The following is a 15,114-nucleotide window of genomic DNA, read 5'->3' as shown; positions in this document are numbered from 1 at the left end:
TTCCTTTACTGCTTGCTCAATATACAGATTGAATAACATCGGGGAGAGGCTACAACCCTGTCTCACTCCCTTCCCAACAACTGCTTCCCTTTCATGTCCCTCGACTCTTATAACTGCCATCTGGTTTGTGTACAAATTGTAAATAGCCTTTTGCTCCCTGTATTTTATCCCTGCCACCTTCAGAATTTGAAAGAGAGTATTCCAGTCAACATTGTCAAAAGCTTTCTCTAAGTCTACAAATGATAGAAACGCAGGTTTGCCTTTACTTAATCTTTCTTCTAAGATAAGTCGTAGGGTCAGTATTGCCTCACGTGTTCCAACATTTCTACGGAATCCAAATTGATCTTCCCCGAGGTCGGCTTCTACCAGTTTTTCCATACGTCTGTAAAGAATTTGCGTTAGTATTTTACAGCTGTGACTTATTAAACTGATAGTTCGGTAATTTTCACATCTGTCAACACCTGCTTTCTTTGGGATTGGATAATCAGACATGTGGTCATGCATTCATCGAACTGGAAATCTGTTATTGCTCCGTTAATGTCCAATTGCTACATGAGTGTTTGCATCCTCACTGCTGATGCTGATGCTGATGCTGCTGCTGCTGCTGCTGCTGCTGCTGCTGCTAACACCAGCAAGGTAGCATGATGTGAGCTGTTGGCCATAGTTGTTGTCTCTGCTGAATGAGCAGACACCTGCTAGATGCCCATTTGCGGCATGCAAAACAGATGATGTCATGGAAAGGGCAGAGGTGCCATTGATGCTGTGGGCTGCAATCTGGGTATAATTTGATGGCACAAAGTTTTTTGGGACCCTTTGATGACAGAGAGGAAACTGTTGAATCAGCCTACACTCACTTTGGGACATGCCAAAAGTGAGCAAAGCGCTTCAGTTTTTATATGAATACCATTGATGAGAATGGTGGATCACTAACCATTACATGATCTACTGGATCCATGTCACTGGACTGATGGGTGCTCAGTAAATTGGATGATAACATTGATTGGAAGCCATCAGTTGATCATAGAGTGCAGTAGCATCTAATACTACTAACATTGTAGACACCAGAAGAATTGTGAAACATACCTGTTCCTGATGCAGTTACTTTGTTAGCTTTTGCAAGTTTCCACACATCGCTCAGGGTTAGATCAGATGACTTTAAAGCCTTCCCACTAACTTCTCTATCAGGAGAAAGATGTATAATAACATCATGGATTAATGAGTCTGCGTACAATTCACTCGCTGTTTGCAGAAAATATCACACTTGTGTGCTAAGCCTTGCAAGTCAGCAGCCCATGTATGTGCTTATCAGGGTATGTAGCCTGTAATAGTCAGTCATCAAACCACAAACATTAGGAAGCCTCAAACTAGTGGGATCTGAGAGTGTGTGTAGTTGTTGCACGACTTCATACTGTAGTTTTTGCACCACTTCTTACAGTTTATTGCTAGAAAATAGTAAGAGTGCTCTCTTGACAGTTTGGGTCACTTGTTTGGCTTGTGTTGCAGTGAAGAATAAAATGGTGTGAATAGACCTTCCAACTTTTGTTGGCCTCATTGAAGTAAGCAACCAGATTGATACTATGCTCTGCATGACAAAGTTTTAAAGTTCCTTGTATAGCACAATCTTGTTATATTTGTGCCTTCAAAATGCCAAGATGTACACCTCTCAAAATATTAGTAGTTACCGAAGGCTTCACCCAGCAGCATTCCTATATGTTATTTGACCATAGAATAGTCTTATATCAAAAGATCCCTCAGGAAACCCAAAGAAATTCTGGTTGTAAATAAAGGCTGTTAGTTGTGCCAAAGTTAATATCCACATTGACCAGACAAGAACTGAAACTGAGCATAGCAAAGCAAAATCAGAAATGCTTGACTCCTTTTTCAAATGTTCCTTTACAAAACAAAACCCATGAGTATTGCCACAGTTTAATTCTTGTACCACTGCAAAGAGGAGATATTAGTTTCAGTAGCATTTAGAAGTTGCTGGTACGATTAAAACTGGAAAATGCTCCAGGGCCTAATGGAATCATATCAGATTCTATAACTGATTTGTGGCTTAGTAGGCCCCTCTTTTAACCACAATATACCAAAGATCCCTCAAATAAAGAACTGTGCCCAGTGGTTTAGAAAAAAGTAAAGGTCACTCCCATCCACAAGAAGTGCAGCAGAAGTGATCCTTGAAACTACTTTCCAATATCTTTGATATCTATTCATTGTAGAATCTCATAACGTATTCTGAGCTCAAATGTTATGAAGTATCTCAGACTGAATAACCACCTCCATGCCAATCAGCATGGATTTCAAAAACTCTGATCATGTGAAACATTACTACTACTTTTCTCACTTGGTATACTTAAGGTTATGGATGGGAGCAATCAAGGAGCTGCATTGTTTCTTACTTCAGAAAAGCATTTTGTCCAATATCACACATTTGCTTATTATTGATAGTAGGATTGTATGTGATATCAAGTGTTATTTGTGAGTGGATTCGAGATTTCTTGGTAGAGAGGACACAGCATGTTACCTCAAATGTCGAGTCATCAACAGACATAGAAGTAACTTCAGGCATGACCGAGGGAAGCGTGTTGTGAGACCCTTGCTGTTCCTGTTGTATATTAATGGTGTTGCACTACCATAGAGTTTTTGCAGGTGATACTGTTATCTATAATGAAATTCTATCTGAAAAACAGCTGCACAAATATTAAATCAGAACTAGATAAGATTTCAAAGTGGTGCCAATACTGGTAACTCTCATTGAATGTTCAAAAATGTAAAGGTATGCACTTCACAAAACGAAAAAGTGTAGTATCTTTTGACTAAAATACCAATGACTCCCAACTGGAATCAGTCAAATCATACAAGTACGTGGATGTAAAAATTTGTAGGAATATGAAATGAAATGGAGTGATCACATAGTCTGTTGTAGGTAAAGCAAGTGGCAGACTGTGGTTCAGTGATAGAATACTAGGGAAATGCTGTCAGGTGACAAAGAAGATTGCATATAAAACACTTGGGCTACACATCCAAGAATACTGTACAATTGTGTGGGATCATTTGCAAACATGGCTAACGGGGGATATTGAACTTAAGCAAAGAGAGTCAGCACCAGTCATCATAGATTTGTTAAACCCATGGGAGAGCACTAAGGAGATGCTGAAAAAACTGAACAGACACTTCAAGATATCACTCAGATTTTTCAGTTCTGTGGTAAGTCTACTGAAAACGTGCAGAATAGTACACACATTTTTGTACAGTGGTTAAAGAAGTTTTATCCAATTGCAGATCATTTTTCTGTCTAGTGTTCACTGACAGAATGTGACTCTTCATTTTGAATGAGTCCATATTGTTAACCAAAAGCCCCATGATGAATGTATGGATGGGAATGGGAAAGTGAAAATTTTGAGGTACTTGAACAGCAGCCTTGAGCATGATCTCACAAACTGCACTGTATCACTGTTCATTCTGATTGGCCTTTTCTGGGTGCAGTTTGTTAGTGTATAGAGTTGTTCTAAAATATGATACCAGAGCATTTCGTTGAGTGAACGTACACAAAGTAAACAAGATTTTTTGTTTCAGTGAAAGATGGTGGAGATTATTCTTATAGCAAAGATACTGTCATTTAGTTTGTGCACAAGATCCTGAATGAGTATTTCAAGAGCTTTTTTTATCTCCAGCCTTAAAAATTTAAAATATTCCACTTCACGGATTATTTGATGGCCAAACCAACATCTGTTTGTGGTTAAACAGTAAACATGTATAGTGTCCACAACTTGTGGTGGCATAGCAAGGAGAAATTTCAGGAAAGGGCAGTAAATTTGTCTGTGCAGAGAATTTAGTATACTAGAAAAATACAGTGCCATAATGAGACAAAGATAGAAACAGAGCACTGGAAATGTTATCTTGAACACATGGAAATGGTCCAAAAGTCTTAATACATAAATGTTACAGTTCTGACTTTTATTGTGTTATGAATTGATGAAAAAACTAGGTTTGAAAGTTGTTTAGTTACTGAACACAAATGAGGCAGAGCTTCTTGTTATCTACACCTCTACCTCTGGCTCAGAAGGTGTGGCTCAGCACATCAGGTACCATTGTAGTCTTTCACCCAGTGCCTTTGTGTTACAATATTACTTCCAGTGGCACCTTTCTATGGAGGAACATCTGTAGACCCCTTGTTGGATCACTGCCCAAATCAGACAAGGATGCTATAATATGTGGCTTGCTGCTTGGCTAGTTATATGTTGGATAAATATGCAGATATATTGCCTGTACGACTAATTAAAAACATAATGCTATAGCAAGATGTTTCGTGTCTACACAAGCTAGAAAATTTTCTGTCCTTTTTTATTTGCTTATCCATGTCTTAGTGCCTCCTCTGTTTGGTGAATAATGATCTGTCCTCAATTTTTTTATATTTTCTATCATTCTGAAAGGTGTAAATCATGCATATTTTTTTGTTAACTAAACTGCAGTTTTCGCATATGTCAATGTTTTTCTTAATCTTGTGGGCACCAAATGAGATCCAGATTTTTGTGATTTGAACCACAGGGTATCTGCAGTGTGTGTCCTTGACCTGTTATTATGAGTGATTACATTAGTATCTGCTACTTTTCCATCACATTTTAATCACTTTATACAGTAGCTGATACTTCCAAAAGACAGATTCGTCTTTGTGTATGTGTTGGCCATACACGGTAAACAGGTAGTCAGTTTGTCTTCATTGTGGATAATTAACTTTTTGTGGCTCTTTGAGTTCGAGTTTAATGACATTGAACATAGTATTAATTAATATTTTTGCTATTCATGTTAGCATTCTAAGCTTTCAAATTATACAATGTTTTTGCTACTGACTCATATTCCAGAAATAAATAACTAAAACTTGTCTTTTTGCTTATAGCTACGTGTTTCTACAGCTATATCATGCTGCCAGTTTTGGTAGCACAGCAGAAAAGCCATTGTTGGTTCCACAAACACAGATTGTAGAGAGAGCAGTTAAGAATCTTGATAGGATTCCTCCATATGAAACCCATAAAATTGGGGTAGTTTATGTGGGGCCAGGACAAGCAGGGCGAGAGACGGAAATTTTACGCAACCAGTTTGGCTCACTTCGCTACACAGAGTTCTTGCAGGTATGTTCAGTTTTATCACATATTCATATTAATCTACTTACATTGCAGCATAAGTACGTAGCTCAAGGAGTATTTTGTGAGAACTATTCCCAAGTCCATAGATTTTTATTTTTTAATTTTTTAAATTGGGTTCAGCCAAACACAATTGCTTCATTGCTCATAATGCTATTACTGAGCTAAGTCAATATGATTGATTTATCTTCTACTTGTTCCCAGAATTAATTTTTCAGTTATTATGCTTCACAGCTGTGCTAATAAATTATTCAGAAGAAATACTTACCTCCTGTCATCTCACATGCTCCTGTTGTCTCACATGTTGTGGATATTATCTGCATTCAGCATTATTATGACTTGAGTAAAATAGAAAAATGGGAAAATACCAGACTTGTAGAGATAATGACAGTGATTTGTGTTCAGCCAACAATACTGATTTACATTTTTCATTGATCATTTCATGTGAATACTGGAATTCCTTCTAAGGCTGCACAAAACAATGCCTTGATTACTCTCATATGTGGACCAGGGTGCTGCCTGTAGTGACAAATTGTCAAAGGATATCATATAAAACTAAAATGCAACTGTAGTAGTGTAATAATGACATTTATTGTATTTTATGCTACTAAAAACTGCATCGCTAAAGAATGGAATATGAGTATCTGAGCAAGTTTGTGTGTTGGGTTAGATAGAGCAGCAATCAGTCGTAGAATTAAGTTGCCTTAATATGACATTTATAGTCACAATGCAGATCAGATTTCGACCTGTGTCAGTTGTAGTTGTGGATACAGCATGTTACACGTGACAAAGACAGTGAGAATCTATACCATAATGGTAGATTTCCATGTAGTTCTGAGCAGTTACACTTCATCCTACTCAGAGGTAAAGAACTGGAGAGCAATGCCAAATGAAGTCAAATATGTGGTGTAAAAGACATAACATCAATCATTATTCAGAAAAGAGAAATGCAGCTTCCTTAGAGGGAGGCCTGTCCTCTTTTCTGGAGCAATTAGAGACGAGTGTGGAAAGAAAGGTGTGGAGAAGAGAGATTTTAATTTGTTCATATTTTTAATCATCTGTGTTCAGTCAGAAATCATGGTTTTTACTCAAATGTACCATGTATTTTCATTCCGTGATGTATCATATTCAGGCAATTAATGTCAATTGTCGTTATTTATATATAACAGTTCCCATGGATCTATTAAACAAAAGCACTTTAATAAGGAAATAATTGTTACAAAAATTACTTTGATTCAGTCGTTGGTTGCACAGACTAGATGCACGGATAGTTTAGATCTTGAGTAACAGATTTTGTGTAATAAAATGGATTTTCTTTCAAGAGTTAACATTTTGAATATCTGTGCACAATACAATAACCGTATATGAAGATATTGCATTCTTTTTTATGTCCTATTATGTGACTATAGTTAACATGATAGCTTCCTGCAGATTTCAGAGCTATATTGTATGCTGTACACAGTACACAGTTATAGTTGTCAGATTTTAGCCTTAGGAAAAAGAGAGCCTGTAAAATTACTATAGTAGCTGTGACTGTTGAAATTAGTTTGCTCATCTATAATATTATAAGACAAGTTTTCATTGTGAAAAAATTTAAAGTTGTCCCGACAGGTGGGTGTTGAGCTGTTATGGATTTTTCATTGTGGTTTAATCTAAAAGTGTCAGTATACTTTATCTAACCAAATTCGAATGCGAGAATAAGGAAGTGAGTCATGTAAGCAATAGTCACATGCAAGAATAATTAAATGGGTGGTTAAGGTACCAGCAAGGGCCTTGTTAAATATGGAGTGAATTTTAGGATGATATCATGATAGGGTATTGCTTTATAGTTGTCTACCTGAAATCCTGTATTGCTTTGCAATGGCAGTGACACACTGCATTGGTGGCGTACAGGTTTGAAACTCTGTTAGTGACAAACATGATTGGTTCTAGTTGAGGTGCCTCTTGGCAATAGCAGAATGCTATAAAACTGTAAAAAACAGTATACTAAATAGCCTGTTATGTGTTGTAATATATATGTTGTTGGTTTTGTGAAAAGAGACATAAACATGAAATATTCCATGGGTGAGGATCATGCATTTATTAAATTTTAATTTTCATTTCCTTACAGCGTCTTGGGACACTGATCCATCTTAAAGATGCCGATCCAAAAAATGTGTTTCTTGGAGGTTTAGACAGAAATGGAAATGATGGAAAATTTGCGTATATATGGCAGGATGATGTAATGCAGGTATGCAATCATAAAACTGTGTGTGTTTAAAAATAAAAAATCGTTGTGTACTCCTCTCCTTCCTTCCACTTAGTTATCCTCTGCCTCTTCCCTTCTTTGTCTTGTTTTAATGCAAACAGCATCAGTACAGCCTCAGCTACCATATCTTTTGAACATTTCTTTACAGTATCCTGTTTTCACTTTTGAATTCTGACCTGTTCTTTCTAATTTTATGAGAACCTTCATCACAAAGCATAAAATAATTGAAAAAAATTCTTTTATGAGAACATAAGAAGATCCTGTTACAGAAATGTAATAGGCTATTATTTTAGTGTTTGACAATTCATGGTGTTTTTGATAGTAAAATAATTATTAAGAGTGATAGCTAACACCGAGGAGGCAAAGTTGACTGAAGTGATATCATTCTTAATTTAACAATATTATGAAAAAGAAAGTTGCTACTCACCGTATAGCAGAGGTGCTGAGTCACAGATAGGCACAACAAAAAGACTGTCACAAACAAGCTTGCAGCCAGTAAGGTATTCATCAAAAATAGATCACTCACACACACACACACACACACACACACACACCTGTCTCTCTTTCTCTGCTCTCACGTAAATACAACTCACACAGGCATGACTGCAATCTCTGGCAACTGAAGCCACACTGCGAGCAGCAGCACCAGTGCGTGGTGGAAGTGGCGACTGGGTGGGTGTAAGGAGAAGGCTGGGGCAGGGAGAGGGAGGAAAAGTAGGGTAGGGTAGGGGTGGGTGACAGTGAAGTGCTGCTGGGAGGCATGCAGGGCAAAGACAAGGTGGAGAGAGGGTAGAGTAGCTGTGTGCAATCGAGAGGTTAGACAGACGGCTGGGGAGAGGTTGGGGGGGGGGGGGGGAGCAGAAAAGGAGAGAAGTGAAACGACTGGGTATGGTTAAGTGAGGGCTGTGTAGTGCTGGAATGGGAACAGGGAAGGAGCTGGATGGGTGAGGACAATGACTAGCAAAGATCGAGGCCAGGAAGGTTACGGGAACATAGGATATATTGCAGAGAAATTTAGAAAAGCTGGTGTTGATGGGAAAGATCCATATGGTACGGGCTGTGAAGCAGTCATTGAAATGAGGATGTCATGTTGAGCAGCATGCACAGCAACAGGGTAGTATACTTGTTCCTTGGCCACAGTTTGTTGGTGGCCATTCATGCAGACAGACAGCTTGTTGGTTGTCATGCCCACATAGAATGCAGCACATTGGTTGCAGCTTAGCTTGTAGATCACATGACTATCTTCACAGGTAGCCCTGCCTCTCCTACAGTAGTATTCTGCCATCCACCAAACCTACACAATATACTCATCCAACCCTACACAACCCCTGCTCCCTACCCCTTACCTCATGGCTCACATCCCTGTAATATATCTAGATGCAAGACCTGTCCTATACCACTCCCACCACCACCTACTCCAGTCTGGTCACAAGCATCACCTATCCCCTCAAAGGTAGGGCTACCTGTGAAATCCGTCACATGATCTACAAGCTAAGCTGCAACCACTGTGCTGCATTCTATGTGAGCATGACAACCAACAAGCTGTCTGTCCGCATGAATGGCCACCGACAAACTGTGGCCAACAAGCAAGTGGACCACCATGTTGCTGAGCATGCTGCCAAACACGACATCCTTCATTTCAATTACTGCTTGACAGCCTGTGCCATATGGATTCTTCCCACCAACACCAGCTTTTCTGAATTGTGCAGGTGGGAACTTTCTCATAATATTCCTGGCCTCAACCTTAGCTAGTCATTGTCCTCACCCATCCAGCTCCTTCCATGTTCCCATTCCAGCACTACACAGCCCTCACTTCGTTGTAACCAGTCTTTACTTCTCTCCTCTTCTACTAACCACCCCCTCCCCTCTCCCCAGCCCTCTGCCTAACCTCTCGATTGCACATAGCTACCCTACCCTCTCTCCACCTCGTTCCTGCATGCTCCCCAGCAGCACTGCACTGTCCGTCACCCCTACACTACTATCCCTCCCCTCCCCACCCCAGCCTCCTCCTTACCCTTACCCAGTCACCACTCGCATCATGCACTGGTGCTGCTGCTTGCAATGTGGCTTCAGTTGCCAGAGACTGCAGTCATGTGTGTGAGTTGCATATGCGCGCGTGTGTGTGTGTGTGTGTGTGTGTGTGTGTGTGTGTGTGTGGTCTGTTTTTGATGAAGGCCTTACTGGCAGAAAGGTTATTTGTGATAGTCTTTTCGTTGTGCCTATCTCCACTATATGGTGAGTGGCAATTTTGTTTTTCATAATATTGTTACATTCCATCCTGGATTTTCCATTGTTTGATTCATCCTTAATTTAAGCGCATCATGGAAACTGACCATACTTACTATTCATAACTACTTTCATCATGTGTAAATACATGTCTAAATGTGCAGTCGAGTTAAACACAAACAGCTTAGAAGCTTTACAGCCTTTATTCATTTTGTTTGGAAACTTTCAGTGGCCACATCTTGGAAACTTAACAGAATTGGGCCTGTCTCAGTACAAGGAGAGAGCATGGAATTAATAATATGTTTAATGCCACATTTCATCTATTGTTTGGCATAAATGTGAATGCTGTTATGAAACTTTTTGAATCATTTATTAACATCCTTTTATAAACACAGTTAAAAAGCCCATCTGACTCAAAACTTGGCTCTTTAGCAAAATATTTGTAGATTTTTTTTATCCATCATGTAGGTTAAAACTTAAACCACTCCAATATTCAGACACACACATTAAAAAAAAATAGATCTTGGTCTTTCACAGGCAGTTATGAGGCCTGTATCCAGGTTTTTGTCACAATCCAGCATGTGAAGTAAAATATCTGATAGTGAAATTAACCTTAATAACAACTATTTTTAAATGTAGATCCCTAATCACCAATTGGAGGAGGCACTGGGCAGTAAACTGCAATGTAGAAAAGACAGAAGATCACTTAGTTTTTGGACAAAGTCGAGTAATGCAGCAGTGGCTTTGTATACAAAACATGTCTGGTGTCTGTGACAGAGGAATTTATCGTAAAGCTAAAGCCGTTGGCACACGGACCGTATTGACGAACTTCAACGTTGAGCATGCTGAGTTCAACATGCTGCTGAACACTCTGAAATGATGTGACTTGGCATACCGTACGTGGCCCCAACATGGTATACATGATCACAGCGCATTCCAGTGGTAATTCCAGCTGTGTCTGATCACACTGTTTACGAAATGGATGGGTATAAAATTCTTGTATTAGCTCTCTTAAAATATACTTTTCTGCCTTGTCCATATGCTAATCAGGTTGTTCTGTCTGTAGTGTACATAAACAAAGACTCTAACATCTGTGAAAATATTATGGGGTAAAAAGGAAAGTACCATGTCCAGTTAATAAGGACATCAGCTTATAAAATTTCCGTTACAAATAGTATAATGATATAAATTTATAATAGTTCTCCACATAAGATAATTATTTGATCACTGTTCATAATCAGTAGCAGAATCCCTACAACATCTGAATTACAAAACTTAAATGAAGAACAGATCAAAATATCTTACTGCAAGTAGTGCAAGCTGTCCTGTAGATTAAGCCAATTGTGCAAATTCACTCCTCAAGAAGAGTGCACCTATGTCTACATAACACCAAATGTTATACTATATACTTATATTAAATGAATAAGAAACTGTCAGAACCTATTAAAAACATGAAGGTTAGAAAAAAAAACGTTTGGATATAGTGGGACGAGAACCACCAACAAACACATAAGTTTTTAGAAAAACCTATGACACTACCCATTCCACTAAAGTGACCACAAATCTTTTATCATCTTATCTACATTTTTACCATGTCCTGAAAGCTTTAATCATAGCTATGTTACTAACCAAAATTTAATTATAACAAATTGTACCAAGGACAATGCATTTTTAATTGAACCTCAACATGCCCTTGGCTTCAAATGGTATACTTTCATAATATGCAAGTTACAATAAATCTTTTCCCATGAATATGACGTATCTCGTCATTTTATTACAACAAATCATACAATCAAGAGCAGGTTTCCAGGAGTTCCTCAGTTTTCTGATGCTCAGAAATGGCATATATACATAAGGGCTTCAATTGAAAGCCAATATGGTGCCTCACAACTGTGCATTGAAGGGAGATGGCCTGCATTTGATGTAGGTGGTGTTCTGTCATCTCATTGGTCAACATTCAAATGCGCATTCAGAATATCTGACATACTAGATATTGCTCTGCATGTTCAGAAAGAATGCTCAACGTTCAGCTGCATGGTCTGCGTGCCGATGGCTTAAGCAATCTTTTACGTTTCCTATATGTGTGTCTGCTTCCCAAAGTTTCTTTAACCATCGAGTGAGCACACCTATGTATAAATTGTGCTAAGCACAAATAACATTGTCTTGTACTGTTCTATGTTTGTTTTACAATCATGAGTCTGTACTTATTCCTTCATTATTGCTTCAGCTAATACAATGATAAGTTGTGTTGTCATATGCCAAAGTGAGCAGGAGTAATATAAAATAAACAACAAGCTAGATGATAAAAACCATACAATCTGTGCAAGAAAATGCCCCATATTCCAAACTAGCAGCACAACTCCATAGTGAGGCAGTTTCCTGCAAGATTAATAACTAAATCAAAGTTTGGCTGGGGTCTGATGCAGCTGCACTGTTTAATGCTCTGAATTGGTCATTATTGTGGGGTAACACTTGTATGTAGCAAGAGAGTGATACAATGAAAATTTATTTCATTAATGTTTAATTAAACAATGAATTAACTTATGTAATATAAGTTTATTTTATCATTGTTTAATTAAACTAAGATTAAGCTGTGATTTTGCTCATACATTTTTTTACCATGCCAACATAAAATCAACTATTCTTTAATGTGTACAATGTACACCACACACCTGCTCGTGTTATGAAAATCGGCACACCCGCTGGACGGTTAATCGGGTGATTTGCAGTCTATCATCTTTCAAACATGATATTCGATCCTCGGTTTTCCAACAATGTGTGTTTTCAGATTTAATGCCACAATGGGAATTCCAGGTATACATATTTTCCTGACAGTGCAGAGATGAATGATATGGGCTTAAGTTCCACTGCTATTGGATATCAGTTCACATTACTTAATGGAAGCAGGTTCTGATGGTTGGTCAGAACTGTTACATACTAATTTTGTCATCAAATATCACTCTATATGAGTTGATTCTTAGGTAATCCAGTTATCATCATGAAATAGACTGTGCACTGTGGTGTTTCAAGATCACAATTTAATTTGATGACTTCACAGTGTAACTTGTGACTTGAATGTATCATTATGTATTCTGAAAACTTCTTCAGATACTATTGCAGCTCATAAAATGGTTTTGTATGGACTTTCCATGTTCATTTATTTCTTATAATGATGTATTATTGCAGCATTTACATTAATGTCCATCCCCGCAGGTTATTTTTCATGTGGCTACTCTTATGCCTGTAAAGGAAAGTGAACCATTGTGCAACAGCAAAAAAATGCACATAGGCAATGATTATGTCACAATTGTATATAATGAAAGTGGTGAAGAATATAACATCCAGACATTGAAGGTGAGTTTACTTTTAAAACAGAAATTACAGTTCTAGTAGTCAACTTCTGGAATACTATTTGTAAATGAAAGAAACCTTACTCGTTGCAACATTATTTATCTCAGACTAATTCATCATTGCCATGAATCATTATGAATTATATATGTAACCTAGGGACACAAAAAAATCAGTTTATATTAATATAAAAATGTATATTTTTTAAGGGTCAGTTCAACTATGCTTGTGTTGTGATTGAGCCTTTGAGTCATGGTGCAAATCAAGTGACTGTGAAGACTAGAGAAGATCTTTCTGAGCATGTAGGACACAGTGAACCGAAAATAGTGTCAGATCAGAATCTAGCAATATTGGCCCGTCAGCTTGCTTTACATGCAAATGTAAGTACAATTTCTTTTTGTGATAGTTTATTTCTAAGTATTTCTGTTTCTTGTAAGTGCTATGAAAGATAAGTGTTACATAATATTAAAATGTTGACATAAAAGTAATTATATTGAAGAAATTGGTTGTGTCGTCACAGTTTGATCATAATTATATCTATTGCTCACTATCCTTCTTATAGACCAGAAACTGTCTTTTCTGTGCTACTATTTATAAAACTGTTTTTTCTTTTAATTTAAAGCATGTAAGGTATGATATGATAAAAATATCTTTCCTGCTTTCTCTACATGCAACCCACATTTCCTCTTAGCACCAATGCCTGATTGAGGCTGTTTTGTAGAGTATAATTTTACATGAACATAATGAAGAAAATCAAAGTTAAAATTAACTAAACTGAGAATGTAACTCTTCAATTAAAGAATATATGGGTGACAGGCAAAATGAATAATTTTCCACTGAACTGATACAATATTTTCATCTAAAAAGAAACTGAATATGAGATAGCTCTTTGGAAAGTTGTAGCATTACATTACTAGATTGGTGTCAAAAAATTTAAAACTCTCAATGCAAAAACTGTCATTTCGTGGCACTGACAGTATAAGTCATGTTCTGTACAATCATTTTTTTGCTGTAGAAATGTAGTATACCAGTAGCAGGATATCGATACCCAGGTATTGTTAGTACGAAATTCCTGTTAAGGCAGAAAGAGTTAAAGAGAAACACATATTCCAGTTTGTTTCACGTTTGTTGCTGACAATAAATGACATTTGAAGTGAAGCAAGGCTGTTCATGAAGAGACTGTTGAGCCAAAACATTATCACCACCATCAGCTAAGTCCCCTCAGGGGTCCCACACAGCTCTTTTGTTGGTACATGTGTGGCGCACTCGAGATCATGAACTATTGCAAGCTTTCTTCTCTCCCAAGCTGCATTCCCTTCCCGGATGCAATCCTTCCTATCCTATCTCCTCCCTACTCTGTCACCCCCCCCCCCCCCCCCCAGTTACCTTCACCCTTGGTGCTCCACTGTATGATGACCTGCTTATCCCCTCAGTTCTGCAATTCCTTTCCGGGCTGCCTCCCCCCCCCCCCCCTCCCCCTCCCAATTCCCATTTGTGTTTCACATTCCTTTCCAGATTGTTTCTGTCGTGTGAGCCATTTGGAGAACAACTTCGTCCCTAGCATCTCCGGTGTGGGGGGGGCTGTTGTGTACCTATCTGCTTGAGCCCCTTGACAACACAGGAATCACACCTCAATACCTGAGCTGTCACTGCCGTGTGTATGCCTAGGAGTGGTTGCTATCTTTATGAGGCATGGAAACTCAAGTCAACGACCACCATATCATATGGCTCTTGCTGTGGCTGGGTGGCACCCATGGGTGAACCATTGGAATTGGAGTGGGTGGTACCAGAGCAGCTGCTCTGCACATGAAGCGTGGTAAGCTCCATACTTCTAGCTGTTCCTCCACAGCCTAATCTTCAGACAGGAATAGATCCCTCCCTGCTCCTACTTTTGCTTCCTTGGACTTCCCCTTCCTGGCTAGCTTGGGGTGAAACACTTTCCCCTTTACTTCGTTTATTCCAAGATAGACAGGCAGACTTTCACCGTTACCAAACCACCATAATTAATTAATTAATCCCCCCCCCTCCCTGAACATATTGAAGGTAGGTTTGGTGAAGTTGACTCCATGTGATATCCTGGTGAGTATCAGTTCTCACCAGTCCTTAAACATGACAAAGGGCATTATCTTCCAAAGGGATCTCCTCCTTCAA

At 38.5% G+C, this 15,114-nt stretch overlaps 1 protein-coding gene across 2 annotated transcripts in view; it reads left to right on the top strand.

Annotated features, from left to right (window-relative positions):
• The window catches only part of LOC126162738 (tuberin), a 342,768-nt gene that overhangs the window by 321,963 nt on the left and 5,691 nt on the right, over nucleotides 1-15,114 (top strand). For both annotated transcript variants that reach the window (XM_049919411.1, XM_049919410.1), the window contains exons 28-31: nucleotides 4,898-5,129; nucleotides 7,252-7,371; nucleotides 12,829-12,969; nucleotides 13,173-13,343. In XM_049919411.1, the coding sequence (XP_049775368.1) occupies nucleotides 4,898-5,129; nucleotides 7,252-7,371; nucleotides 12,829-12,969; nucleotides 13,173-13,343 (664 nt within the window). The remainder of the gene's footprint in view (nucleotides 1-4,897; nucleotides 5,130-7,251; nucleotides 7,372-12,828; nucleotides 12,970-13,172; nucleotides 13,344-15,114) is intronic.

Source organism: Schistocerca cancellata, chromosome 2 (genome assembly GCF_023864275.1).
Source record: "Schistocerca cancellata isolate TAMUIC-IGC-003103 chromosome 2, iqSchCanc2.1, whole genome shotgun sequence".
In the NCBI taxonomy this organism is placed as follows: domain Eukaryota; kingdom Metazoa; phylum Arthropoda; class Insecta; order Orthoptera; family Acrididae; genus Schistocerca; species Schistocerca cancellata.
Note: the sequence above shows the minus strand (reverse complement) of the source record. Positions and strands in the feature narration are given on the sequence as shown.